Source organism: Lithobates pipiens, unplaced genomic scaffold (assembly GCF_037356315.1).
Source record: "Lithobates pipiens isolate NorthernLeopardFrog02 unplaced genomic scaffold, aLitPip1_a1.2 Scaffold_10, whole genome shotgun sequence".
Classification (NCBI taxonomy): domain Eukaryota; kingdom Metazoa; phylum Chordata; class Amphibia; order Anura; family Ranidae; genus Lithobates; species Lithobates pipiens.
This window is the reverse complement of record NW_027507686.1, coordinates 45,632,861-45,659,553: the sequence shown is the minus strand read 5'-3', so window position 1 is coordinate 45,659,553 and position 26,693 is coordinate 45,632,861. Positions and strand designations below refer to the sequence as shown.

At 43.3% G+C, this 26,693-nt stretch overlaps 1 protein-coding gene across 1 annotated transcript in view; it reads right to left on the bottom strand.

The window, feature by feature from the left end:
- Positions 1–2,620: 2,620 nt before the first annotated feature.
- The window catches only part of VAT1L (vesicle amine transport 1 like), a 120,388-nt gene continuing 96,315 nt past the window's right edge, over positions 2,621–26,693 (bottom strand). The window contains exons 8-9 of the mRNA XM_077454447.1: positions 25,440–25,523; positions 2,621–11,506 (exon numbers count right to left, since the gene is read on the bottom strand). Of these exons, the coding sequence (XP_077310573.1) occupies positions 11,408–11,506; positions 25,440–25,523 (183 nt within the window). The 3' untranslated portion in view covers positions 2,621–11,407. The remainder of the gene's footprint in view (positions 11,507–25,439; positions 25,524–26,693) is intronic.

The following is a 26,693-nucleotide window of genomic DNA, read 5'->3' as shown; positions in this document are numbered from 1 at the left end:
GATCCTGAGGTGGGGCTAGGTATCAGACTTGCCGCCGTGCTTGAGGCTATTAGCGCGCAAGTTGATCAGGGGATGCCTATATGGATGCGGAAGGAGTTGTTGTTTTCGGTTGCTGGCTGTTCCAGCTGCCTTTACTTAAGGTGGAGGTCTCCGCTTAGAAAAGAAGTCTGGCTGTGATCTGGAATAGTCGTCCTAGGATAGCGTAAAAAATGGAAAGGAGGCTGGAGGTAGGGGTATGCTAACCTATGGTTGTTCCAGAGGAAGGCAAAAAACCCCCTGACTGCATGTCTGCATGGTGTAGTCAGAGGGCCCAAAGCTGTGGGGTGCACAGTAAGGAAGATAAAAAGAGGTACAGTCCTGGTACCTGATCTCTGTTGTATGGCCAAGAGGGCTGAAGGGTAAAGCCTAAATGGCAGTACTGCTGACCATAGAGCCAGGTGGCTTGGTATTTTTTTTTGTTTATTACTGCAGTGAAATTATTGATGGACATTTTCTTTTTTTTAATAAAAGTGGGTCAAAAAGCCCTGAAATTGAGTTTCCGGTGTGGATTGGTCTCGCTAGCGGGTGCTACACTTGGGTTAAACAACCCCCAATATTACAATATATATATATAGTTTTTACTTTCTGCTTTAAAACATATCCAATAAAAAAATGTAAAAAGAAAAATCGAATTTCTTCATAAAGTTAGGCCAATATGTACTCTGCTACATATTTTTGATAAAGAAAATCACAATAAGCGTATATAGATTTGGTTTGCGCAAAAGTTACAGCGATTACAAACTATAGGATATTTTTTTTTTCATATAATTTTTTTTAATAGTAATGGCTAATTACTATTTTTTTTTTTTTTTACTAGTAATGGTGGCAATCAGTGACTTATAGTGGGATGGCAATATTGCGGCAGAAAAATTGGACACCTATATATATATGTGTATGTGTACCAAAACACACACACAGTGCCGTGCTACACAGTGATAATTCAATCCTATACTTTCTATATACTTGCTAGTGCTATGTATACATGCAATAAAATTCAAATTCATAATAATTGTCCCATAAATGAATATCAATCTTGATAGTAGTGCCCCAGTGTTATTATCATATCACGTGCTTCTCGATAATTCTTATTGCTTGTGCACACCACCTCCAGATATTTAATCTGCTCACCTCAAGGAGTCAGGAAGACTCAAGTGAACGCTTTATTTTCACTCCCCAAACGTCTTTTCTTTCTCTCAGGACTCAGCTGTTCAATTTCCACCTTTCACGATCTTCACTCCACCCAATGTGTCCCTCACAGATAGGGGGTTGATCTCCGAGATTATCCAGCTGTTCCTCTACCTCCAGGGACTCGTGTATCATGTACTCAAAAACACAGCCAACATAGTGCTCTCTGCTATAAAACTAGTATTTAAAACCCACCGCTAAAAGAAGACACTTACTGGATATAAAAACAAAATTCGCTTGTTACATGTATTGGGAGCATCCGCTCGCTCACCACCGTGGCTGCACAACGTCACAGGCCCGGATCCTCTCCTCTGCACATGTATCGCCCTCTGAATGGTCTCTCGGCAAATCGGACACCTGACACTTTTTTTGGAGACCAGTGACATTATTACAGTGATCAGTACTAAAAACATGCATTGTCACTGTACTAATGACACTGGCTGGGAAAGGGTTATAGTAAGCACCTCCTAGGCACACATTTAACCCTTCGATCATCAGGGGTGATCAAAGGGTTAAATGTGTGCCTAGGGAGTGCTTACTAACTGTGGAGGAGGTGCTTTTACTACTTGAAGACATGGATCCGTGTTCCTGCTTCACAGGAACACAGGATCTATGTCTTCTGTGCTCACAAAATGACAGTCTGCCTTGTTTACATATTGCCATTCTGTCAGGGTACCAAACGATTTGCGGACACCGGGTAAGCTGGACCCGCTGATCAGCTCTTGCTGTGTAAAATCACACTGGGAGCAAGCCGCTGCACGCTTTGGCCCAGAAGTGCAGAATCACATATGTATATGTGTGTGTGTGTGTGTATATATATATATATATATACACATGTGATTCTGCACTGAGCTGCTGCCCTGTAGCAGTAAGTCTGCTATGGGGTTGTCGTAAATCAGTTAAAGCGGCGTTCCACCCAAAAATTTTACTTTTCTTTTCGGAATCCTCCCCCCAGGGGGGAGGGGGGAGCAAATACCAGTCTATTACAGGTATTTTGCTCCCACTTCTGGGCACAGATACCCGAGCCACCCGCTGGTATCTACGCGCCTTCCCCCCCGCTATATTCTGGGGGACACACAGGTCCCAGAAGACAGCAGGGACCAGTGGGACCACGCAGCGCGAGTCGCGCATGAGCAGTAGGGAACCAGGCTTCACTTCCCGATTCCCTTACCGAAGATGGCGGCGGCAGCACCCGAGAGACAGATCGAGATTGCAAGCACCCTGGACAGGTAAGTGTCCTTATTTTAAAAGTCAGCAGTTGCAGGATTTTTAGCTGCTGACTTATGAAAAAAAAAAAAAAATAGGCGGAGCTCCGCTTTAAGATAAAAGTGAAACAAATTATTTAAAAACTAAAACAGCATGGACATTTGAAAATGACTGCCACAAAAGACACAAGTTGCTATGCTGATCTTTTTTTTATTTATATAGGTTACTTTTTCATGTAAACAATTTCGTAGGCACAAGGTAACAAAAGCTCTATAGCAACAAACACAATCAAACAATATGTCGCTCCATGTTACATTGGCATCAGTTGTAGACTGTAGAATAATAAAAGAGGATCTCTGTGAAACAGAAAAGTGCAGTTCATCCACCCAGAGGGGTCTGCTCAATGATTTTACAGTTTAACAAAACCAATAGCTGTGTAGGATGTATTTTAATCAGCAGTGCTGAGACAGATGCATGGAGGCACCCTACCTATCTAGCACCCTGCCTGCTGATATCAACACCGCCTTTCAGATTACAACTCCTTTGGATCTCCATTATACGTTAAAGTGTATGTCTGTGCAAAAGAAAAAAAAAATCAGTACATCTATGTAATACATGTATTGCCTCATGCTTTTTTCCTTTAAAATGCTACAGAAAAACACCCTTTTGATATGCTAGCAATGCAGTCCTTTTTAAACTGACAACATTGACGTGTTTTTTGAAAAAAAAAAATTGCATAGCTCTTCGTCTATCAAAACTGCATGTAACTTTGTTCTGTACAAATGAAGAAAAACTGAATGTTCTCCAGCTACATTCTCAGCAAAGTGAATGTGTTAATTCAGGAAATACCATATTATGGCCACTTGATGGTGCTGATGAGCATATTGATTTCATATTATGTCATATATGTCAGTGCCATCTAGTGGTCATAATGATGCCATTTCCATATTCCATATTCACATGTTTGAATTGCACAAAATATAGTTTGAGAATATTTGATTTTGTCTTTTTCATACAGAATGAAGTTACATGCTTTTCCGATGGAAAAAAAAGAAGCTATGTAGGAGACAAAACATGATGAAATATGTATGTATTTTAAAGATGTACTTTTTTTTTTGCTAGAAATACTCTTCAATGTACTGAGAACTGTAAATGACTAAACAGGTCCACTCTGTCTAAGTGGAGATTAGCACTTCCCTGGAGAACCCCTTTAAGGTAAACTGAAGAATAATGTGTGAATAGAATCTAAAGGTGAAGTTCACAAAAAAGAAGAAAGAACATTTAAAACATGCAATCTAAAACATTTGGTTAGTTCAGAAAAATCATTGTTTTAAGATATTTCATTTTGATAGGAACCCCCTTCACAACATTCCCTTTGCGCCCACAAAAATACAGTGGGAACATTTGTTGATAATTTTAAGCAGACTTCATAGCAACCATTCCGATATAATGGCTCTTATAAAGCCATGGTAAACATACCCCATGGATGAAATAGGAAATTCTGGCACTTATATCTTTCAGTGCAGAAATGTCAGTCTTCCTTACAAAGGATCCTGGCACATACTGTACATACCTCATTGGTGAGTATGTAAATCAGTGAGTTAATAAAGGAGTTACAGTAAGGGTTAGTGCTATAGTTAAAGGAAGAGGTAGGGTAAGGATTAGTGTTAAGCTTACAGGGAGGGTTAATGTTATAGTTACAGGAAGAGGTAGGGTAAGGATTTGTGTTAAGGTTACATGAAAGGTTACTGTTAAAGGAAGGGGTAGAGTAAGGATTAGTGTTAAGGTTACAGGTAAGGTTAGTGTTAAAGGAAGAGGTAGGGTAAGGATTAGTGTTAAGGTTACGGGAAAGGTTAGTGTTAAAGAAGAGGTATAGTAAGGATTAGTGTTAAGGTTACAGTGAGGGTTGGTGTGAACATTAACATTGGTGTTATCATAAGTGTTAGAGTTGAGTAACAGGGAGAGTTAAGCTGGCTATACATGGATCAAAATTAGGCCGGTCCCTGCTGAAGCAGCTAAATTTCAATACATTTATGGGCACCCTAGTTGTACAGAAGTCGATCTACAGATCGACTTCTGTACAACCAGCCTATCGGCCTTTCCCGATTGATCAAGGCTCCCCGCTGCCAGAACACAATAGCACAGCAAGAGTAAATCGGATGATTCTTTTTTTGATCAACCCGGTGGTTGAAAGAAAAAAAAAAGATGAATGTACGGGCTACTTTGATGTGTGGGCTAGGGTTACAGGAACGCGAAGTGTTAGGATTAAAGTTATAGCAAAGTAATGTGAGGATTAGTGTGGTGTTACAGGGAGGGTTAGTGTAGATTGGGGTTAATAAAAATACTTTTAGAGGTACAGGGAGAATTCGCATGAGGATTAGTGTTAGAGTTACTAGGTGAATTAATATTAGGGTTACAGGAAAGGTTAGCAGGGGGCTGAGGTTTAGCGTTAGGATTGATGCTATATAAAAAATAAGGTATGAATAAGTGTTGGTGTTACATGGAGGGTTAGTGTAAAGTTTGATGTTAAGGAGTAGTTTAGATAGCAAGGTTGAATTATGTTAGAGTTACGGGTGAAAAAGTGTTAGGGTTAAAAGGAAGCATAGTTGAGGGAGGCTGTTTGAATAGGACATCACTCTCTGCGCTGAAAACTATCGGCGCCAGTCTCCAGGAAATGTAAGCCAACATATATCTCTGTAAATTTATAATACTGAGCCAAACCTTTCACAATTTTTTTTTCTAAGATTTAAATAGTTTGCTTAGGAAGATAAAAACAGAAGTACTTGATTAGTGGTCACAGACAATCAATGTGCACATGTCAATAGGTACTTGAGATACATTAACACCAAAAAGTTGAGAAACAGTGTTATATAGAATTCTAATGTTTTACACCCAGAGCTAGCAAATACTCTATACCACAGGTCTTATATGTATGGATATGAAGTCTTCTTTATTTGGAGGTGAGCATCTAAGTACAGACACTACACAAAGCAGTCATAATTTATCCTGTTTGAAAGTAATTTGTCTGCCATCCATAGTAGAGAACATAAGAATCCTGCAAGTGGCCCCTGTGAAAATACTCAGTCTGTATCAGTATACCTAGAACTGAAAACTGGAAGAGTATGGAAAACTGTGGACCTACTCTGCTTTCAGTTTGGATCTTGGTCCATGATTTTGGAACCTTTTGCTGTACAAGGAATTTGACCATCATTGACAAAATCGTGGGTGGCTGTGTGCCCCTAACAACGCTTTCTCCTAGGCCAGTGATCTCCAAACTGTGGCCAGATGCGGCCCTCTGCTTGCTTTTATCTGCCCTTGGGGCACTATTTATCCACCGATACCAACAATGGAGCATAATCCCCCCCCCCCCCCCCACCCCAATTAAGAGGCACAATTCCCAATTATACCAGCAATGGGGCACTGCATTTTTATACTGACATCAGGACCTTTTACAGTCCCAATGGCCATAGTCTGGCCCCCCAAAAGTCTTAAGGACAGTAAACTGGCCCTTTGTTTAGAAAGTTTGAGGACCCCTGGCCTAGGTCATGGCCTATGTTTACTATGCAAAACTCTGGCCCTGATTGAAGTCCTGTGGTCTGTATCTAGGTATCTGAAAATTTACCCTAGGGCTAAGACACAGCTGGGTAAAGGTTTTTACGGGCATAACTGTGGATTCCAAATATTAACTGCATTTGGACTTAAAAATGAAAATTTGAGTTTTTGTATTATTTAGTTTTTTTATTTATTTAAAATATTTTGAGTCTCTAAGCAATGTTCAGATCTCATCCCACAGTGGAAAAAGCTAGTTACCCCAGACTTGCATATTAATGTTAGCAGTGAATACCTACTAGTCATTGGAAGTCATTGGAGTAGAGTATACTTTCCACCCCAACCATCCCTCCCACCACAGGATTAACCAAGACCTTTGGTGAAGTAAGTCATTGGAGCTGATCAGAGTACCAAGTATACTTAGCTGGGTATAATATTCACCACAACCTCTACCTACTACACTTGAGGGGAGAAAAAACATTTACAAATACCAAATAACACTTTTTTCATAGAACTGGAAACCCCATACATACACATAATACTAGAGTTTTTCAGTTTTCCTGGAGCAGTTTCAGATTATACAGATTTAGCAGTACCCGACTATAACACAAATTCCTGGTCATCTACAGACCTTAGCAAAAATACTGATAGTATACTGACGTAATCAGTAGACAAAAACTACAGCAAAAAAACATTACAATAAAACATAAACAGAATTGCTATAATAGCAATTTCACAGCTACAAATTCAGCTTTTACTGAGTTTATGAAGACAAATGGTTGTTCTATAAACCTTATATATATATGCAGAGCTCAGTTTTGACAGCAGTAAAGGTGATGGCATATATGTGCTTCACGTGACCTGTAGCTTACTCATTTGCCTATGCTGACCCATGTGAGTGAAGAGCTTAAAGGGCAAGTCCACATAAAACATACAGTTTGGTAATGGATAAAAGTTGGTTTGTTCAATTACCTTCTTAATCCAAAAAAAATATTTTTTCCTCCAACCAAATTTCCTGGCTTGACCTCCAACACCCTACTCCTGTTAAAATGGTAGAGATGTTCATATTCCTCCTGCCAATAAGGTAAAATGAATTATAACTTGGAGAAGGAACGTGAACACCATCTCTCCTTCCTCCTGCAACATGAGAGTGACAGATGGGCAAACCTTGGAAGTCAGGAGCAAAAATGTCTCTGGAAGAGATCAAGACATGCAAAAAGTTTTTGTGTGAATCAGCCCTCTAGCATTTCTTTTCAAATCAATGTATATACATTTTTAACAGGCTAAACTCTTAAAATGGACCAAACTCATGTCTTGACAAAACCACCTATTGCGCTTCTTATTTTTTCACTATTGCAGTTCTACTAAAACACTAAATCTGTAAATACTGACATCATCAGATAGTTGGCCCACCCTTTGAAGCTATAACAGTTTCTAGCATGGCTGTCCACAAGGTTTAGGAGTGTGTCTATGGGAATGCTTGACCATTATTCCAGAAACGCATTTGTGAGGTCAGGCACTGATTTTGAATGAGAAGGCCTGTCTCACAGTCTCCACTCTAAATCATCCCTAAGGTGTCCTATGTTGAAGTCAGGGCTCTGTGCGGGCCAATCAAGTTTCTCCACCCCAAACTTGCTCATTGATGGCTTTATGGACCTTGTTTGTGCACTAGTTTGCAATCATGTTGGAACAGGTAGGGGCTATCCCCAAAGTTGGGAGTATGAAATTGTCCAAAATGTCTTAGTATGCTGACGCCTTCCTAGTTCCTTTCACTAGAACTAAGAGGCCAAGACCAACTCCTGAAAAACAACCCAACACCATAATCCCCCCTCTACCAAATGATTTGGACCAGTGCACAAAGCAAAGTCAATAAAGAAATGGATGAGCAAGTTTGGGATGGGGGAACTTGACTGGCCTGCACGAGTCCTGACCTCAACCCGATAGAACAGCTTTGGGATAAATTAGATCGGAGACTGTGAGCCAGGCCTTCTTGTCCACCATCAGTGCCTGACCTCACAAAAGCGCTTTTGGAAGAATGGTCAAACATTTCCATAGACACACTCCTAAACCTTGTGGACAGCCTTCTTAGAAGAGCTGAAGCTGTTATAGCTGCAAAGGGTGGGCTAACTCAATATTAAATCCTAAGGGCTAAGATTGAGATGCCATTAAAGTTCATATGTGCATAAAGGCAGGTGCCCCAATACTTTTGGTAATATAGTTTGTATATATTTATATAAATATAGTCAATTTGTTTGCAAAGTACCTTTAATGAGGTCACACAGACAACTGTGCCTCAAATGGTCACAAAAGAGGATTTAACACTGTTATGGCCTTTATGATCCTTTATTTACCCCAAATGAGAAGCAAATGGAAGGGTTCTTAGTGGATGTGTGTCCATCAGTATTTGTAGTCTAGATATTGTTATAGCACTGCAATATATTTTTCTGGATTTAGACACATGGCGAATCAAGGCTTGCAGTAATGTGGCGGTGGACATTCACAATTCTGCAATACATCAATACTGCTTCTTGTCACCTCATTTGCCTATTTTCTTTCTACCAATTCATCATCATAACCCCTTCACTCAACCAAGTCAAAGAACAGAGGGAACGTAAGCCAGTGAACATAAAGCTCATAAGTGCCACCAATACAAGCAAATGATGCAGCTAATCCAAGATAACGAAACACTGTACAAGCAAAACATTTGCTAAACAAATAATATTAATTATAATAAAGCTTTGACTTGTTAGCTTCTAATACAGGTTTATGAAATGAGGTATCTACTGGCAGGATATCTAAAAACATCATAAACCAGTTTACGCCTTTAATCTACCTTCTCTGGATAATGAATTCAATAGTAATGGTCCACAAACACTCATACTTTGGGTTTTAGCTTTTTTTTTTAATGGTGTGTTCCAGGCTAAATTTAATATTTACTTGTGGCTTCTTAATACCTCCCCTGTTTCGCTGTCAGCATTTTCAGATTTTACTGCCAGAGCCTTCTACAGAAAAAAACTGTTGAGGCAGCTAACAGTGTACGAATGTAAGCATTGGTCCCCTTATTCCTGAACAAGGTTGTCACAGGCTAAATACACATTTTTATCTTGTGTTTATATCCATTCGTTTTTGAATAATATCAGGAATGAATAAAGAACGTACAGACATATTGGCAGAAAATTAGTACTGGATTTTGTTACACAGTATTATGTTGCATTTTGCTAAAGGGCTCTCAAGACGTGTCAAAGACCAAACTAACACCCGGCATGCCATCTGCTCTTATAGAGCGTACACAAGGTCGGAATTTCCGACAGAAAAAGTCAGATGGGAGCTCTTGGTCGGATATTCCGACCGTGTGTATGCCCCATTGGACTTTTTCCGTCAGAATTTCCGAAGGACTTAGATATAGGACATGTTCTAAATTTTTCAGTCGGAAATGCCTTTGGAGGTTATCCCGTTGGCAAGTCCAACTGTATGTACACGGCATTAGAATGTCTTACTCCAGACCACTCTACAGATCATACTGGTTGACTTCAGAGTGCGACTGTTTTCTTTTCGATTTGCAACTGCTGGAGTCAAGAAAAGCAAGATATTATCCAAGCAGAAAGAACCAGATAAACCGTGCAAAAATGTGCTCAAGTGAACAAAACACACTTCTCTGGCTATACCTTAAACCATTAGCAATCTAGAGTTGGTTTTCATGAAGTGACTACACAACCCCTGTAAACGTTTGGTGCAGGGGCAGAAACCTATATGAAGTTAAAATCTTAATTTAGCCCAGAAAACACCGTTAAAAGATGAAATGGAGGGATGAAAATATGGTTCATTCATTGGGAATAATCCCTTGGGCACTTTCCTGGGTCTTTAGTTCTTTTAGGGTAAACTCACTATAAAATAGTGCAGTGGGTCATTTTATGGCACAAAATACAACATATTAATACTGAAAAAGGGTTGGCACTTGAGTTAAGGTGGCAGTTTTGCTGATTGGCAGCTTTTAGTCTCCATATCTGACGTGCTGTTGAAGGAGTTGTCAAAGTATCTCTGCTACATGCACAAAATATAGGCAGCTATTTTGTACTAAATTAAACATATTTAGGAAGTTCCTTAATAAGTACCAAAATCCTGAGGCAACTTCAGCCACGGAACTCTACTCTTCTGCTATGTTGCCGGTCGCTAGTGAACTGTTTAGACTGTGTTCCCATGCAAATGTATTTGATCTACACAATGCCTTTTACGTGCTGCTTTTATGCAATTTTAGTGTCTAAAATGAATTTAAAAACTGAAAACAGACTAATAAACACTATTTTATAACAATGCATGAAACAGAATAATAATAAAACTAAATACAAATGATATAAAAAACACAGTTTAGATTAAATAAATTAAACTTAATTGCTCATTTGCCTGAGAACACCAAACCATAACTGTTTCAAACTCTAGAACACAACATTCTTGAGAAAAGATTTAATTTTGTGGACTTTGATAGGTTAAATAGACACAACTGTTTATACACTGTGTAGAGTCCCCTGGCACTTTGTTTAATTTGGGGGGGAACAATAGTGATAGGTCAGTAAAATTCAGCCCGGGTTATAGATTACATCCTTGAGAATAGCTGGCCAGGGACAATTTACAGGGTGCTAACAGAGATGTTGCTGATCCAACCATAATCAGCCAGATCAGTAGACTATGTTCTGAGTGGCTTCTTAAAGCTGGTCAAAGATGGGCAGATATCATCTCTGATTGAGCCATCAGAGAGTAATAAAATGCTCCTGCATGCCCAAAGATGTTCCTGATCCAACCATAATCAGCCAGATCAGTAGACTATGTTCTGAGTGGCATCTTAAAGCTGGTCAAACATGGGCAGACATCATCTCTGATTGAGCCATCAGAGAGTGATAAAATACTCCTGCAACCCCCTCTAGCCTGCTGCTCATTTGATAAATGACGTCAGCCATCTTTATTTTCCAGGATAAGCACTTTTTGTCTGTGTACTTGAAAACTCAGGCGTCTTTAGTGGTTAGAGAAAGGAGATTGGGGAATAACTACTCTCTATGCAGCTTGAGGCCACCAAAATAAGACAACTCCAAAAAACACTGAACACAGGTAACAGTCCATATGGTGGACCCAACAGTAGCACTAGCAATTCATGCATGTAATTTTATTAGAACGAAAGAGGATATTATTTTTGTTTTTCTTTTAAGTAAGACCACAATGGTTTGCTTTAAGGTATCATATGCCATTCTGACATGATACTAACCCTACTAAAAGCTGCCAGGTCTATTTACTGCCATGTTAGACACAACATTGTTCAACAGTTTATACAGTAGCTCAGCTCACTGCAGACAAATACAACACACACTGTACTACAGCAAGTTTGTTCACTGACGGATCGTTTTCCAGTCTTCAGATCTTCTGTTGGTCACAGGAACTATCACTGAATGAAAGGCATCCTTTCCTTATTTTCAGTGTCTCCTTCGTGGTCTTCTTCTTCCTCTCCCGCCTCACTGTTTTCAGTACTGTCATTGGCCATCTGTGACAATATAACAGTGTAATAAGAATTCAGGCAATGATCATAAAACCTACGCAGCTGCTTGAGGAGGCATATATTGGATTTTTTTTTTGCAAAGCGGAATAAATGTAGGCTAATAGTAAGAACCTCGATTTTGGTGTATAAAGAAATATAAAAATGATGACTACATTGACCTTGTACAGACATCCATGTGCGACCTTCATCAAAGTGCAAACAAGCCTTTGACCCTTTATGTTGTTGCATGCAATGTGGACATATAAATCATGGAAGACCTTCTAGAGATGGACATACCATCTGCCCTAATGTGTAGTCTGTGAGGCAGAGTTCAAGTGGTTTTAAAGGCTCAAGTGGGAGCGGAGTGCGGGTGGCACTGCAGGGCATCGTTCTAAGGAAGCGATGCATACTAGCTCATTATGCCTTTGTCTTGCAGGCTTTTTTTTTCCCTGGAGGTTAACAACCTCTTTAAATCCAAAGCAGATTATGCAACTGCTATCAGAGCTTTCTACATCAGAGGGGGCCCTTCACTGTCTGTCTATTACACAGTGAGGTATACAAGTAGGAATAGCAAATAGCATTTAGCAAATACATTTGATCAAAATGAATGCATGGGTAGTTTTGGAAACTCTAGATTAGGGGTAGGCAACCTGGGGCCCTCCAGCTGTTGTGGAACTACATTTCCCATGAGGCATTGCAAGGCTGGCAGTTACAATTACTCCCAGCGGCATGATGGCATTTGTAGTTCTGCAAAAGCTGGAGGGCCCCAGATTGCCCACCCCTGCTCTAGATAATTGCTCTTAAAGCAGTATTAATAGTATTGTTTTAAGCAACCTTTTAAATTGTAAGCCTTAACCACTTTAAAGCGGAGTTCCACCCAAAAATAGAACCTCTGCTTTAAGGAAGAGACCCTCTGACATGCCACATTTGGCATATTATCATTTTTTTTTTTGGGGGGGGGGGTACACTCTCTTTTCAGAGGGTCCCAGCTCCCACTTCCTCCTAGCACACAGTGGAACCGGAAGGGATATCACCTCTCCCCCCTCCCTCTCGGCAATCATCTGGGACACGTCACAGGTCCCAGATGATTGCCCGGACAGTAACTGCGCATGGCGTGGCTAGCGCATGTGCAGTGGGTGCCTGGCTGTGAAGCCACAGACGGGCGCCAACAGTTACAATGCTGGCGCCGCAGAGAGGAGGAGGAGACGAGTAAGGCTCCGTGCGCCCGCATCGCTGGACCCTATGACAGGTAAGTGTCCAATCATTAAAAGTCAGCAGCTGCAGTATTTGTAGCTGCTGACTTTGAATTTTTTTTTTAAGGAGAACTCCACTTTAAGACCAGGCTTTTTCTGGCACTTTTTGTTTACAGGTTTAAATCAATATTTTTTCCTAGAAAATTACTTATAACCCCCAAAACATCAATTTTTTTTTTAGCGGACACCCTAGGGCAATGATGGTGAACCTTGGCACCTCAGTTGTTTTGGAACTACATTTCCCATGATGCTCAACTACACTGTAGAGTGCAAGAGCATCATGGGAAATGTAGTTCCAAAACATCTGGGGTGCCAAGGTTCGCCATCACTGCCCTAGGGAATAAAATGGCGAACATTGCAATTTTTTATTTTACACGGTATTTGCTCAGCAGTTTCAAAATGCAATTTTTTGGGGAAAAACTACACTTTAATGAATTGAAAAAAAAAATTTGTATAATGTGAAAGATGATGTTACACCGAGTAAACAGATACCCAACAGTCACTATTTAAACTTGCACACGTTTGTAGAATGGCGACAAACTACAGTACCTAAAAATCTCTATAGATTTAAAAGCCTTTACAAGTTACTTGTTTAGAGTTACAGTGGAGGTCTAGCGCTAGTAGTATTGATTGTAGCCATGGTCACGATGTACGTGGCGTGCGCACGCCTGCTACCCCCACCGCTTAAAGGGGACATACAGGTATGCCCATTTGCCCGCCGCTGCCATTGTGCCGATGTATATCGACATTCAGTGGTCGGCAAGAGGATAAAAAGAATCCAAAGAACTATGTGATAATAAATGGCTTCATGTGATTGCTATAATTAAATAAAACACCGTTTTTTGGCATGATCAGTCATATTTTCAATATTAATGGCTAAATTTCACAATTTCTGCCAGGGTATGCAAATGTTTGAGCACAACTAGATAGGGTTGTACCGATACCGATACTAGTATCGGTGCCGATACTGAGTATTTGCCCGCGTACTTGTACTCAGGCAAATGCTCCGATGCTTGATCCGATACCTGGGCAATCAGGGGTGATCATTGGGGGAGTTACAAGCACTGATCTCCCTGTATAGATTCCAATAAAGCAGCTGACAGCCGCTTCTCTTTTAGCCGCTTTATTGAAATCTATACAGGGGGATAGGTGCTTGTAACTTCCCCCACCGCTATACTGATCACCTCTGACTGTCCCCGTATCCTCCTCAGTCCCCCTCTGTTTCCTCCTCAGTGCTCCTCCATGCTCCTATTCCCCTCTGTGTGCTCCACTCCTGTCCCCCCTCCGTGTGCTCCGCTCCTGTCCCCCCACCGTGTGCTCTGCTCCTGTCCCCTTCCGTGTGCTCTGCTCCTGTCCCCTTCCGTGTGCTCTGCTCCTGTCCCCCTCCGTGTGCTCTGCTCCTGTCCCCCTCCGTGTGCTCTGCTCCTGTCCCCCTCCGTGTGCTCTGCTCCTGTCCCCCTCCGTGTGCTCTGCTCCTGTCCCCCTCCGTGGGCTCTGCTCCTGTCCCCCTCCGTGGGCTCTGCTCCTGTCCCCCTCCGTGGGCTCTGCTCCTGTCCCCCTTCCGTGGGCTCTGCTCCTGTCCCCCTCCGTGGGCTCTGCTCCTGTCCCCCTTCGTGGGCTCTGCTCCTGTCCCCCTCCGTGCGCTCTGCTCCTGTCCCCCTCCGTGGGCTCTGCTCCTGTCCCCCTCCGTGTGCTCCGCTCCTGTTCCCCTCCGTGTGCTCCGCTCCTGTTCCCCTCCGTGTGCTCCGCTCCTGTCCCCCTCCGTGTGCTCCGCTCCTGTCCCCCTCCGTGTGCTCCGCTCCTGTCCCCCTCCGTGTGCTCCGCTCCTGTCCCCCTCCGTGTGCTCCGCTCCTGTCCCCCTCCGTGTGCTCCGCTCCTGTCCCCCTCCGTGTGCTCCGATACAGTTCCCCTCCGTGTGCTCCACTCCGGGTCCCCCTCCGTGTGCTCCGCTCCTGTTCCCCTCTGTGTGCTCCGCTCCTGTTCCCCTCCGTGTGCTCCACTCCGGGTCCCCCTCCGTGTGCTCCGCTCCTGTTCCCCTCTGTGTGCTCCGCTCCTGTTCCCCTCCGTGTGCTCAGCTCCTGTCCCCCTCCGTGTGCTCAGCTCCTGTCCCCCTCCGTGTGCTCAGCTCCTGTCCCCCTCCGTGTGCCCAGCTCCTGTCCCCCTCCGTGTGCCCAGCTCCTGTCCCCCTCCGTGTGCCCAGCTCCTGTCCCCCTCCGTGTGCCCAGCTCCTGTCCCCCTCCCTGTGCCCCGCTCCTGTCCCCCTCCCTGTGCCCTGCTCCTGTCCCCCTCCCTGTGCCCCACTTCAGTCCCCCTCTGCGCTCCGCTCCCCCTCCACCCTCTTTGTCCTCGATCTGTCAGGATGGACAGCAGAGGAAGGAGCTGGTGAATCTGGCATTTACCGTCTCCTTCCTTATCCGAATGAGCAGGGTCAGTGATCACGGACTCTGTTCATCCGAACCTGAGCATCATAAACTGTGTTTACAATGCTTCATGAATGGAGAGGAGCCTCTGTTTCCTCTCCATTCATCTCCAGCGCAGCTGATGCTGCAGAGAAACGGATTGGGGAATCTATGACCTCAGTCCCTTTCCCTGTGTCAAAAAGGAGGTATCTTAACAAAGCCCCCCAACAGGGCTGATAAAAAAAAAAAAAAAAGAATTAAAAATTTAAAAGGTTAAATTGTAAGAATAGAAAATAAAAATAAAAATAAAAAAACACACTGACACCTGATTCATATCTTTTGGAAAAACCTTTAAAATGTTTCTAATGTATCATCAGTGCTCAAGTTGTTTTGTGTTAAGTCAGCCTTACCTGGATCAAAATTCGGCCAGCTCAACAAGGACAGGCCGAATTCTGATCCATGTATGGGCACCCCGATTGTACAGAAGTTGATCTACCAATCGACTTCAGAAAAAACAACCTGTAGGGTTTTTCTGGATTCATCAATGTCGCTGACTATAACCAGCAGTGCTGATCATTGTACTCTTACGGCAGGCAAGGCTTCCCACCATCAGCATACAATAGCACAGCGGGACAGGGGGAGTGGTTCTCCCATCCACATGGAACGTGTGGATGGGGGAATTGGATCATTTCTTTTGTTCAACCCACTGGTTGAATAGAAGAAGAAAAATATGAATGTTTGAGCTTCCTTAGTCTGAAAACAAGTGCCCCCTTGGTTCCTAGGCTCAGGCTATACACAGAGCCCTGCAATTTAGTTCAGTCTGTCCTATGATCCGGCCACATTTACCAGACTGAACAGCCAGGTCTGTGATATCTTTGCAGACTACAATGCAGTCAAACAATACAATTTTGTTCAGTGTATTTTGCACTTTTCAGTTCGTTTCTGAACGGCCATTCGTCAACCAGACATGTTGCTGAATCGGAGGAGATAAAATGTTATTTATTGTTGGCCTTGGAGTTATAATGCTTTTGACATTATTTTTTTGGTTGAATAATGATTTGATTTGGTATATTTTCTTTATTTTTGGATGCATAGAATGCACTTTTTGGTTAAGTTCTATTGGCAGATAACATGTATAATTTTATTTGTTTTCTTTTTTTAATGCACAGTAAAGACATTGTGAATAATACTTGGCTATGTGTTTTACTTCAAAGGACAGTTTGGGAGTAGGCAGTTAAATTTAAAAAAATACAATGTACAATTGAAAAGGGGCACCAACATAGTTGTATCTTTGATCGTAAAAACTACAGGATAATGGTGTTGTGGTAACTTGCACAAATAAAAAAAAGAATAATAATAATCTTGATATCACTAGAAAAAAAAAACCTTTGAAAATTTGCTTGCAATAACTCCATCAGTATCACCAGCAAAGCAGCTTCATTATTATCCCATTAAAGAAGAAGAGAATTGTGCGCTGCATTTCTAGATTTCATAATTTGCCACGTCACAAATGTTAATTCTCCATTACGAATGCTAGTTTACAAGGTCGACCGCTTCTGGCTCGTCGATGGACGTGTGTACACACAAACGACAAATTTTAAAACCTGCTATCCAACATTTGTCCGTGGAAAATACGACAACAATTGTACAAACGTACGGATTTTTCAACAACAGCCTGTCATCACACAATTCCCGTCGGAAAGTCCGATCGTGTGTACGAGGCTTCAGTCTATTTGCTGCTATGCAGAAGAACACATATTCAGGTACTTAGACTATCTATGTAAAAACACATGCAATTATTTTTTATTTCATTCATGTCTGCATTAACCACTTGCCGACCGCCGCACGACGATGTACGTCCTATTTTTGAAGAGGGATATCTCGGTAACAGCAGCAGCTGCTGCCACAACCGAGATATCCATCTCTTCAGGCGGCGGTCGGCTGTACGATAACGGTGGTCTCCGCGGCGGATTCGCCGCGAGATCACCGCTATCGGCGGCGGGAGAGGTGCCACCCCCCCTCCCGCACCTTCCGCCGCTTACCGGAGCCGTCGGTAGTGGCGGAGGCGATCGGGTCCTTTCGTCTGCTGGGCATAGAGACAAGTGAGGCTAAGATGGCCCCCACTCGTCTCTATACCATAGGAGGGCGGAAGCGACGTCAAAACGTCACTTCCGCCCATACCTCTTAAAGGTATATTTTTTTTAGATGTCAGATTTTCTTTTTTTTTTTTTTTTTTTGCATTTTAGCCCAAATATGAGATCTGAGGACTTTTTGACCCCAGATCTCATATTTATGTGGACCTGTCATGCTTTTTTCTATTACAAGGGATGTTTACATTCCTTGTAATAGGAATAAAAGTGATTAATTTTTTATTTTATAAAACAGTGTAAAAATAAATAAAATCAATTAAAATAAATAAGAAAAAAAAAAAGAAGCGAGCGCATACGTGAGTAGCGCCCGCATATGAAAACGGTGGTCAAACCACACATGTAAGGTATCGCCGCGATCGGTAGAGCGAGAGCAATAATTCTAGCCCTAGACCTCCTCTGTAACGCAAAAAATGCAACCTGTAGAATTTTTTTAAATGTCGCTTATGGAGATTTTTGAGGCTAAAAGTTTGACGCCATTCCACGAGCGGGCACAATTTTGAAGCGTGACATGTTGGGTATCAATTTACTCGGCGTACCATTATCTTTCACAATGTAAAAAAAAATTGGGCTAATTTTACTGCTGTCTTATTTTTTTATTCAAAAAAGTGAATTTTTTCCAAAAAAAGTGCGCTTGTAAGACCGCTGCGCAAATACGGTGTAAAAAAATGTATTTCAATGACGCCATTTTATTCTCTAGGGTGTTAGAAAAAAAACAATATAAAATGTTTGGGGGTTCTAAGTAATTTTCTAGCAAAAAAAACTGTTTTAAACATGTAAACACCAAGTCTGAAAAAGAGGCCTGGTCCTTAAGTGGTTAAACAATAATACTATTAAATTATAGAGGATTTAGATAGCGTCAACAGTTTGCAGTAGGCTTTTCTATCTTCATAGAGTTCTACATTAATATTACTCTCTCAACAAAATAAATCTAGTTTTGTTATGTAAGCTGCTATAAAAAAAACCTGCTGCGAAGGTGGGGTCACGTAGAACAGATGGCGAGCTCAGTGCAGCAACAGAACCACAAGCCAGCACGGCTCAGATTGCTTCTGGGAGAAATTTTTACTAAACACAAGATCACTAATGTATAAATGGAGCCTACTGTCTAAGTGCTAAGGAAAATCAAACTGCATGTCAGGATAGGTTAAATGAATGGCTCCAAGGGAAAGACTGTTGAGCTGTTTCTGTATTTATTTCGTAGCTTTGCACATAAGCAAAAGCAGTTTCAGGTCTGTAACCTGTAATCTAAAGCGAAGTTTAATTCATTTTTTTTTTTTTTAATCATTACAAGTATGGCTGCTCTCTTAATTTAAATTTTTTTGTCCTCTGCCCCCCGCCCCCCCCATACCCCCACAGAGTAATGCCCTGTACACACAGTCGGACATTCCGACGGAAAATGTGCGATTGGATCGTGTCGGAAAATCCGATTGTGTGTGGGCTCCATCAAACTTTTTCCATCGGAATTTCCGACCCACAATTTGAGAGCTGGATCTAAAATTTTCCGACAACAAAATCCGATCGTTTAAATTCCGATCGTGTGTAGACAATTCCGACGGACAAAGTGCCACACATGCTCAGTATAAATTACGAGACGAAAGCTATTGGCTACTGGCCTCTTTATAGTCCCGTCGTACGTGTTTTACGTCACCTCATTCTGAACGATCGGATTTTCCGACAACTTTGTGCGACCGTGTGTATGCAAGACAAGTTTGGGCCAAAATCCGTCTGAAAAAATCCGACGGGTTTTGTCGTTGGAATGTTCGACCGCGTGTACAGGGCATTAATCTTCCAGTGCCGTAGAGGTTAAAACAACGGCGCTGGCAGGCAAGGGGGGCGCAGGCAGGCACACTCAGCACTCTTGAAAAGAGCCTAAAGTGCCTATGACAGGCCAGGTGGCTGTATTAACCCTTGTAGCCCTGGAAGATTACTGCTGCAGGGTAGGGGGCACAGTACAGCTCAGATAGCAAGCAATTGTGCTGCAAGTTTGAAAATGACTTCTTAAGCTATTGCTAGGCTTGCCAGGCTTCACAAGTTTGTTGCACAATAGCAGCAAGTCCGCATTGCATGACTCCAGGTCAACAATCCTTGCAAACATTCTGCAAGTCTGCTGCAAGTTCTGGTTCAGTTATGTTGTGCAATAGTCATCCCACCACAGGGGTCACTGTGGTTGAATTTTCATGCTGTAGACTTGCAGAGCTCTTGCTGTAGACTCACCACTGCAATTTTGCTCTTGCTAGAAACTTGCCACACAAATTTACTACAAATTGGAAAAGTGTCAAATAGAACTTGTGCTTCAAGTGCTCTGCAAGTGTACAACCTGCCAGTGAAAATGTGCAGCAAGTTAACAGACCTACAATTCAACACTGCCACAAATTTGTGGCAAGTTATCCTTACTATCTGGGAGAAGACATTAACTAAGTCAGCGGCCACCAGTACAGGGGACACTTCTCCTTAAATGTAAGTATCATCATTCGTACTGATTTAAAGAAATAACTAAACTTAGGCTTTAACATATTACACTTGCTAAAGATGGTATTTTATAGAATTTCACCTGTATGACCACGGCCGCTGATAAAGGGATAACTCTGGACCTCCTGTAGGGCGCCCAGGTGCCCTTCACTTTGACAGGGGGGCCCGACCATTCAGCAGCTTCAAGTTTCATCATAATGCAGTAGTTACTAAGCTTTTATGTCAGTCGGAGCTTGACCTCCGGCGCTGGCCCCTTGCATTGCTGCTCACTACTGTCAGCTTACACTTATAAACGCGCAAGTCTGGCTTCTGTATTTTATAAGTGATGGTGGTCCTCTCTTAGTGGCACACTCAACCCTCCTTGTTCTACCTGCAGACAGACGAGGCAGAGGAGGGGACGGGGTATGCACACAGCTCCAGCCCCACGCCCGCGTCATCTGCAGACCAGTGCTGGCAACCTGACCTCCTACTGTGTGTTACTGTACATTATCTTCTGTGGGGGAGAGGAGAGCTGTGTAATAGGAGGGGGGGAACGTGCACTCTGAATGTAACACACTCCTTAACTCTGTACGTAATGCAATCCTAACCCCTGAACTATGTATGCAGTGCACTCTTGAACCCTGCATAATCTATGTTGCACAATCCTCAACCCTTCAATCTGTACGCTGTACACTCCTGAACCCTGCACTCTGTAAGTAGCACAATCCTGAACCCTACACTCTGTACATAGTACAATCCTGAACCCATAACTGTGTACGTAGCACAATCCTGAACGCTGCACTGTGTATGCAGAGCACTCCTGAACGCTGCACTCTTTGCATAGTGCACTCCTCAACCATGTAAATAGCACACACCACAATTCTGCACTCTGTATGTAGCGCATTCATGAACTCTGTACACTGCGCACTTCCCAAATCTGCACTCTGTACTTTGTATGTAGCACAGCCCTCAACTCTGAACTCTGTTCACAGCACACTGCTCAGGCCCTGCACTCCGTGTGTAATGCACTACTCAACTATGCACTCTGTACATAGTTCACCCCTGAATTCTGCACTTTGTGTATAACACACTGCTGAACCCTGCATTCTGTATTTAGCTCACTCCTGAACTCTGATTTCTGTATGTAGCACTCTGTGGGAGGTGGGGGGTGTTGATGGCGAGTGGTGTGATGGGGGCGTGATAGAGTTTCTGCACCTATTCTATGATAGGAAAAAATCCCTGTAGCCTTAGGCCTCATTTACACTTGTATCTGTAACTGCTCCCCCTTCTACTGCATGCACTTTGAGACAAAGCTGCATTTTGTTTTTGAGGCTGAGTCAGGGGAGGGGTCAGGGCCATAGAGTGTGGTTGAGGGCAGGGCCAAGGGGGTGGTTGAGGGCAGGGCCAAGGGGGTGGTTGAGGGCAGGGCCAAGGGGGTGGTTGAGGGCAGGGCCGGGGGGTGGTTGAGGGAAGGGCCAGGGGTGGGTTTTGAAGGGGGCCCGTCAGGTAGGCTGTAAGGGGCACCATGATTTTTAACATCGGCCCTGTGTATGACAAATGTTTTGTGTATTTTATGAAAGACAAAGCAACAGGTTAATATAAATTCTGCTCCCCCCCCCCCCCCCCCCCATTATTTTCCTTATACTCAACTTCACTTTTCTCCCCATCACTGCATTTTGCCAACAGGAGAGAAAATATGAAGCGAAAAGATGAAGATCAGTGTAAGGTCCAAGGTCTGAGGACCAGGACAAATTTAGACACACGAATGATGCATAAGCTTCAAACATTGTACCATGTCATTATTTTAGTAAAAATTTCTGCTAGGAGGCAACATGCTGTTCTCTGTACATGCAGGGCGACATTTAGCTATATAGGCCACCAAACGAGAGAGAAAAAACACTTTCACTCCTCTGCAAAACTCTATAAATACTTGGTCCTTTGTGCACTAATCAATGTCAATGGTTAGTTCATGGGACATCATGTCAAGGGACAAATTTAAAGTGATACTAAAAACACATTGTTTAATTTACATTCTCCCTTCTATTTCTGTATGGGGATGATGGCACTGTAATTATTGTAATAAAAAAAACAAAAAAAACATCCAAGTTCCTTTTTCCTTATTGTATTCCTTTATACGCTTGTAATAAAAAGTTCTTTAAAAAAAATAGCCTTTGGAATACAGAGTAAAAATAAATAAATAATATTAATAAACTGTTTTAAATTGGTGTACAAATATATATTTGAAATGAAATATTTATTATTTTGTGGAAATACCATGGTGTGGGTGGATTTCTGCCAGTCACAGGCTGTATCACTTCCCTCCAGCCTTAGTCTTAGAATAAGAGGGAGGTGAAGCCTCCATTAATCTACATGTAATATCCCACCCCCGTTGTGTTTAGCTGGTTAGTGGTCATGGAAGAGAAAGGAGGGATGGAGTGGGCATTTACTACTGTGTATACACCCACATCCATGTGTGACTCTATACTCACATGGGCTGCTCAGATGTGATGAGGAGGAAATGCTCAGCATAGAAACTAACTGAAATCTGAGCATGTGCAGAGTTGCCACCACAGCTACAAAATCCCTAAGTGAATTGGGGACATGAACAGAAGATGGAGATTGAGAGCAGCAGGATCAACCAGGTTTTTGCAGAATACAGAAAAAGGAGTCTCATGGTAACTAAGTGAGCATGAACAGCATGTAATACACCATGCAGGGTTTTTTTTTCTGTGGGAATGCAGTTCCGGCACCTAAAGCATGATGGAGGGTCTACTGATGCTGGCTGCTGGGGGATCTATTGTTCCTGAAGGAGATCTATTTTTGCATGGCGGTCTATTGTTGATGGGAAGGTCTATTATTGGTGGGGGACTTATGTTGCTGGGAGGTCAATTGTTGTTGAAATTGATCTACTGTTGAGGGAGGGGTTTATTGGTGCTGGCTGCTGGGAGATCTATTGTTGCTGGATGGCATCTATTTTTGCTTGGCAGTCTATTGTTGCTAAGAGGTCTACTGTTGCTGGTGATGGATCTAATGTTGCTGGTTGGGCTTATGTTGCTGAGCTGGCAGTTGCTGGAGGCATCTACTGTTGAAAGGGGGGGGGGGTCTATTGTTGCTGGCTGCTGGAGAGTCTATTGACGCTGGGTTGGCTGCTGAGTTATCTGTTGTTTTTGCAGGGTCTACTGTTGTTGGGGTCCACTGTTGCTGGGGGTTGTTAGAGTCTAGTGCCGCTGGCTGCAGGGAATCTACTACTGCTTTTCTTGGCATTAATAACAAATTTGATACAAATTACTGTATTTATCGGCGTATAACATGCACTTTTTTCCCCTGAAAATAGGGGGAAAATCATGGGTGCATGTTATACTCCGAAAGTGTACCTCGGAGGGGAATGAGTGTCGCCGGAACTCACAGAGCCCTCATCTCCTGTTTAATCACACTTTGGTCTGATGTCACACACACAGTCCCGCCTCCACCACTGGCATTGGACCAGTGTTCTGTCTATCACAGGAGCTGGTCCAATGCTGATGGTGGAGGCGGGACTGTGTATGTGACTGAGAGCCGTGTGAACAGGAGATTACAGCTCAGTGATTTCCTGCACTGCATTGATGAGAGATGGTGAGGCTGCAGATGGGCATTAAACAGGCTGCTACATTGATGGGAGATGGGCTGCAGATAGGTGCAGATCAGGCTGCAGATGGACACAGATCAGGCTGCATTGAGGCAGCAGATGGGCACAGATCAGGCTGCATTGAGGCTGCAGATGGGTACAGATCAGGCTGCATTGAGGCTGCAGATGGGCACAGATCAGGCTGCATTGAGGCTGCAGATGGGCACAGATCAGGCTGCATTGAGGCTGCAGATGGGCACAGATCAGGCTGCATTGAGGCTGCAGATGGGCACAGATCAGGCTGCATTGAGGCTGCAGATGGGCACAGATCAGGCTGCATTGAGGCTGCAGATGGGCACAGATCAGGCTGCATTGAGGCTGCAGATGGGCATATCTACAGCCTCAATTAACCCAGCCTTAAGACTAAAGTGGATTTTCCTTTAGTAAATAACCCCCTGTGTGTGTTATTACCATTTCAAAATAATGCTGTTTTTCCATTGAGGCGCTTTTTAAGACTGTGTTTACAAGTTAAAAACAAGTGTTTTTGCTAGAAAATTACTTAGAACCCCCAAACATTATAAAAAAAAATTCTAACACTCTAGAGAATAAAATGGCGGCCATTGCAATGCTTTTTGTCACATCGTATTTGCGCAGTGGTCTTACGGCGGTCTTTTGGAAAAAAAACACTTTTTTTGATTAAAAAATAAGACAACAGTAAAGTTAGTTAATTTTTTTTTTATATTGTGAAAGATAATGTTTCGTGAAGCAAATTGATATCCAAATTGTCAAGCTTCAAAATTGCGCCCGCTCGTGGAACTTTTACCCTTAAAAATCTCCACAGACGACGTTTAAAAAAATTCTACTTTTTGAGTTACAGAGGAGGTCTAGCGCTAGAATTATTACTCGCGCTCTACCGATTGCGGCGATACCTCACATGTGTGGTTTGAACACCGTTTTTATATGCGGGAGCTGCTTACGTATGCATTCGCTTCTGCGCGTGAGCTCGTCGGGACGGGGCACTTTATAAAAAATATTATTTTTTTCTTATTTATTTTACTTTACTTGACTGTTTAAAAAAAAAAATTATAAAAGTTTGGGTTACTTTTATTCCTATTACAAGGAATGTAAACATCCCTTGTAATAGAAAAATTACATGACAGGTCCTCTTAAATATGAGATCTGGGGTCAAAAAGTTCTCAGATCCCATATTTGCACATAAATGCAATAAAAAATAATAATAATAAAATTGTCATTTGAAAAAATGACAACAAAAAAATGACCCTTTAAGATTTATGGGTGGAAGTGACGTTTTGATGTCGCTTCCTCCCTTCTATGGCATGGAGACAGGTGGGGGCCATCTTAGCCTCACTCGTATCCATACCACGGAAGGAAAAGGACCCAATCCCCTCCGCCGCTACCGATGGCTCCGGTAAGCGGCAGAGGGCATGGAAAGGGCAATCCCCTCCCGTCGCAGTAACAGAGACCACCATTATCGTAAGCAGGACCACCCACTAAAAAGATGTATACCTCGGTTGTGGCAGTAGCTGCTGCCGTTACCGAAATATCCATCTTTAAAGTGCCGACGTATATATATACAGTGGTCAGTTGTTAAGTGGTTAAGCCAAAGTTGATTTAAAGAGTCAATGCAATCATTTGATAAAGATTTTTCTTTTGTTTGCTAACTTTTGCCGCATTCAAACCTAAAAAAATTTAATTTTTGTTTTGACCGATTCAAAATGTATCGATTGGCTCCATCGGCTGTCAATAAAAGCTAGTGATGAGGGAGCAGGGGGGGACGGGGCTGAGCCCCGCTGTCTGTGTCTATAGACTCAGTGAGCCCACACAAGTGCCCCCATAGGGAGTGGCTTCCTATGGAGGCACCTACTGGTGAGGAACCAGAACCGCTGACAGGGGACTCGAGAAGAGGAAGTTTGGGGCCGCCCTGTGCAATTCCATTGCACAGAGCAGGTAAGTATAAACTTATTTGTTATTAAAAAAAATTTAGAATGTACAATCACTTTCAAGGGAGACTGGATGAACATACAGGTAAGTTAGTTAAACCATAAACTACTGAAAGGGTATACTAACCAGAGGAGTTGGAGCCTTTTCCACATCTAAAATAAGTTTCCCAATGTTGCCTCTGTCATGAATTCTTTGCATCGCCTCCTTAACCTGTAATTGATACAAAGTAAAACAAATATGAAGAACATAGAGCGACATTTCCATGGACTGTATAAATAAGTATAATATGTAAAAACTGATTGGCAGATGTGAAGTCTAAGGCCGCGTACACACGGGCGGACTGTCTGCCCAACTTAGTCCGCCGAAACACATTTCAGCGGACAGTCCGCTCGTGTGTGGGCTTCAGCGGACTTTTTCAGCGGACAGTCTGGCGGACTAAGTCTTTCGGAATGTTGGAAAGACTGTCCGTCGGACTCGCATTTCAGCGGACAGTCCGCCCGTGTGTGTGCCAGTCCGCCCTACTTTTGAAATGAGCGGACTTTTCCTGCCCGGAGAAAAGTCCGCTCATTTCGAGCGGGTATCCAGGTAGGCGGGGCCCGCGACGGAGACGTCGCTGGCCCCGCCGCCTTGTATGAACTTAAAGGGGAACCCCAATGCCGGAAAAAATCGGCGTGGGGGTCCCCCCAAGTCCACAACAGACCCTTGTCCGAGCACGCTACCCGGCCGGCCAGGAAAGGGGGGCGAGCGAGCGCCCCCCCTCCTGAGCCGTACCAGGCCGCGTGCCCTCAACATGGGGGGTGCCTTGGGGAAGGGGGGGCCGCGCGGCCCCCCCACCCCAAAGCACCTTGTCCCCATGTTGATGAGGACAAGGGCCTCTTCCCGACAACCCTGGCCGTTGGTTGTCGGGGTCTGCGGGCGGGGGGCTTATCGGAATCCGGGAGCCCCCTTTAATAAGGGGGCCCCCGGATACCGGCCCCCCACCCTATGTGAATGAGTATGGGGTACAATGTACCCCTACCCATTCACCTGTGAAAAAAAGTACAAAAAAAACACAACACAGGGTTAAAATATTTTATTGCACAGCCCGGGGGTCTTCCGTCTTCGGGGGTCTTCTCGCCGGACTCCTCCGCTATCTTCTTGTAGCTCTTTTGCTAGCGGAGGAGTCCGGCTTTCTTCCCCGCCGCCGGCCTATTCTCCCGACTTCGGGGGTCTTGTCCCCCTCTTCGGTTCTTCTGCCGGGCCACCGCGCCTTCTTATAGCTCTTTTACAGGCGGTGGCCCGGTCTTCTGTCGCCGCCGCCGCCGCCTTCCGTTCTTCTTCTTCTTCTCCAGGAGATGTTGCCTCGACGATCTCTCCGGCCGGAATGCCAGAGCCGTGCTG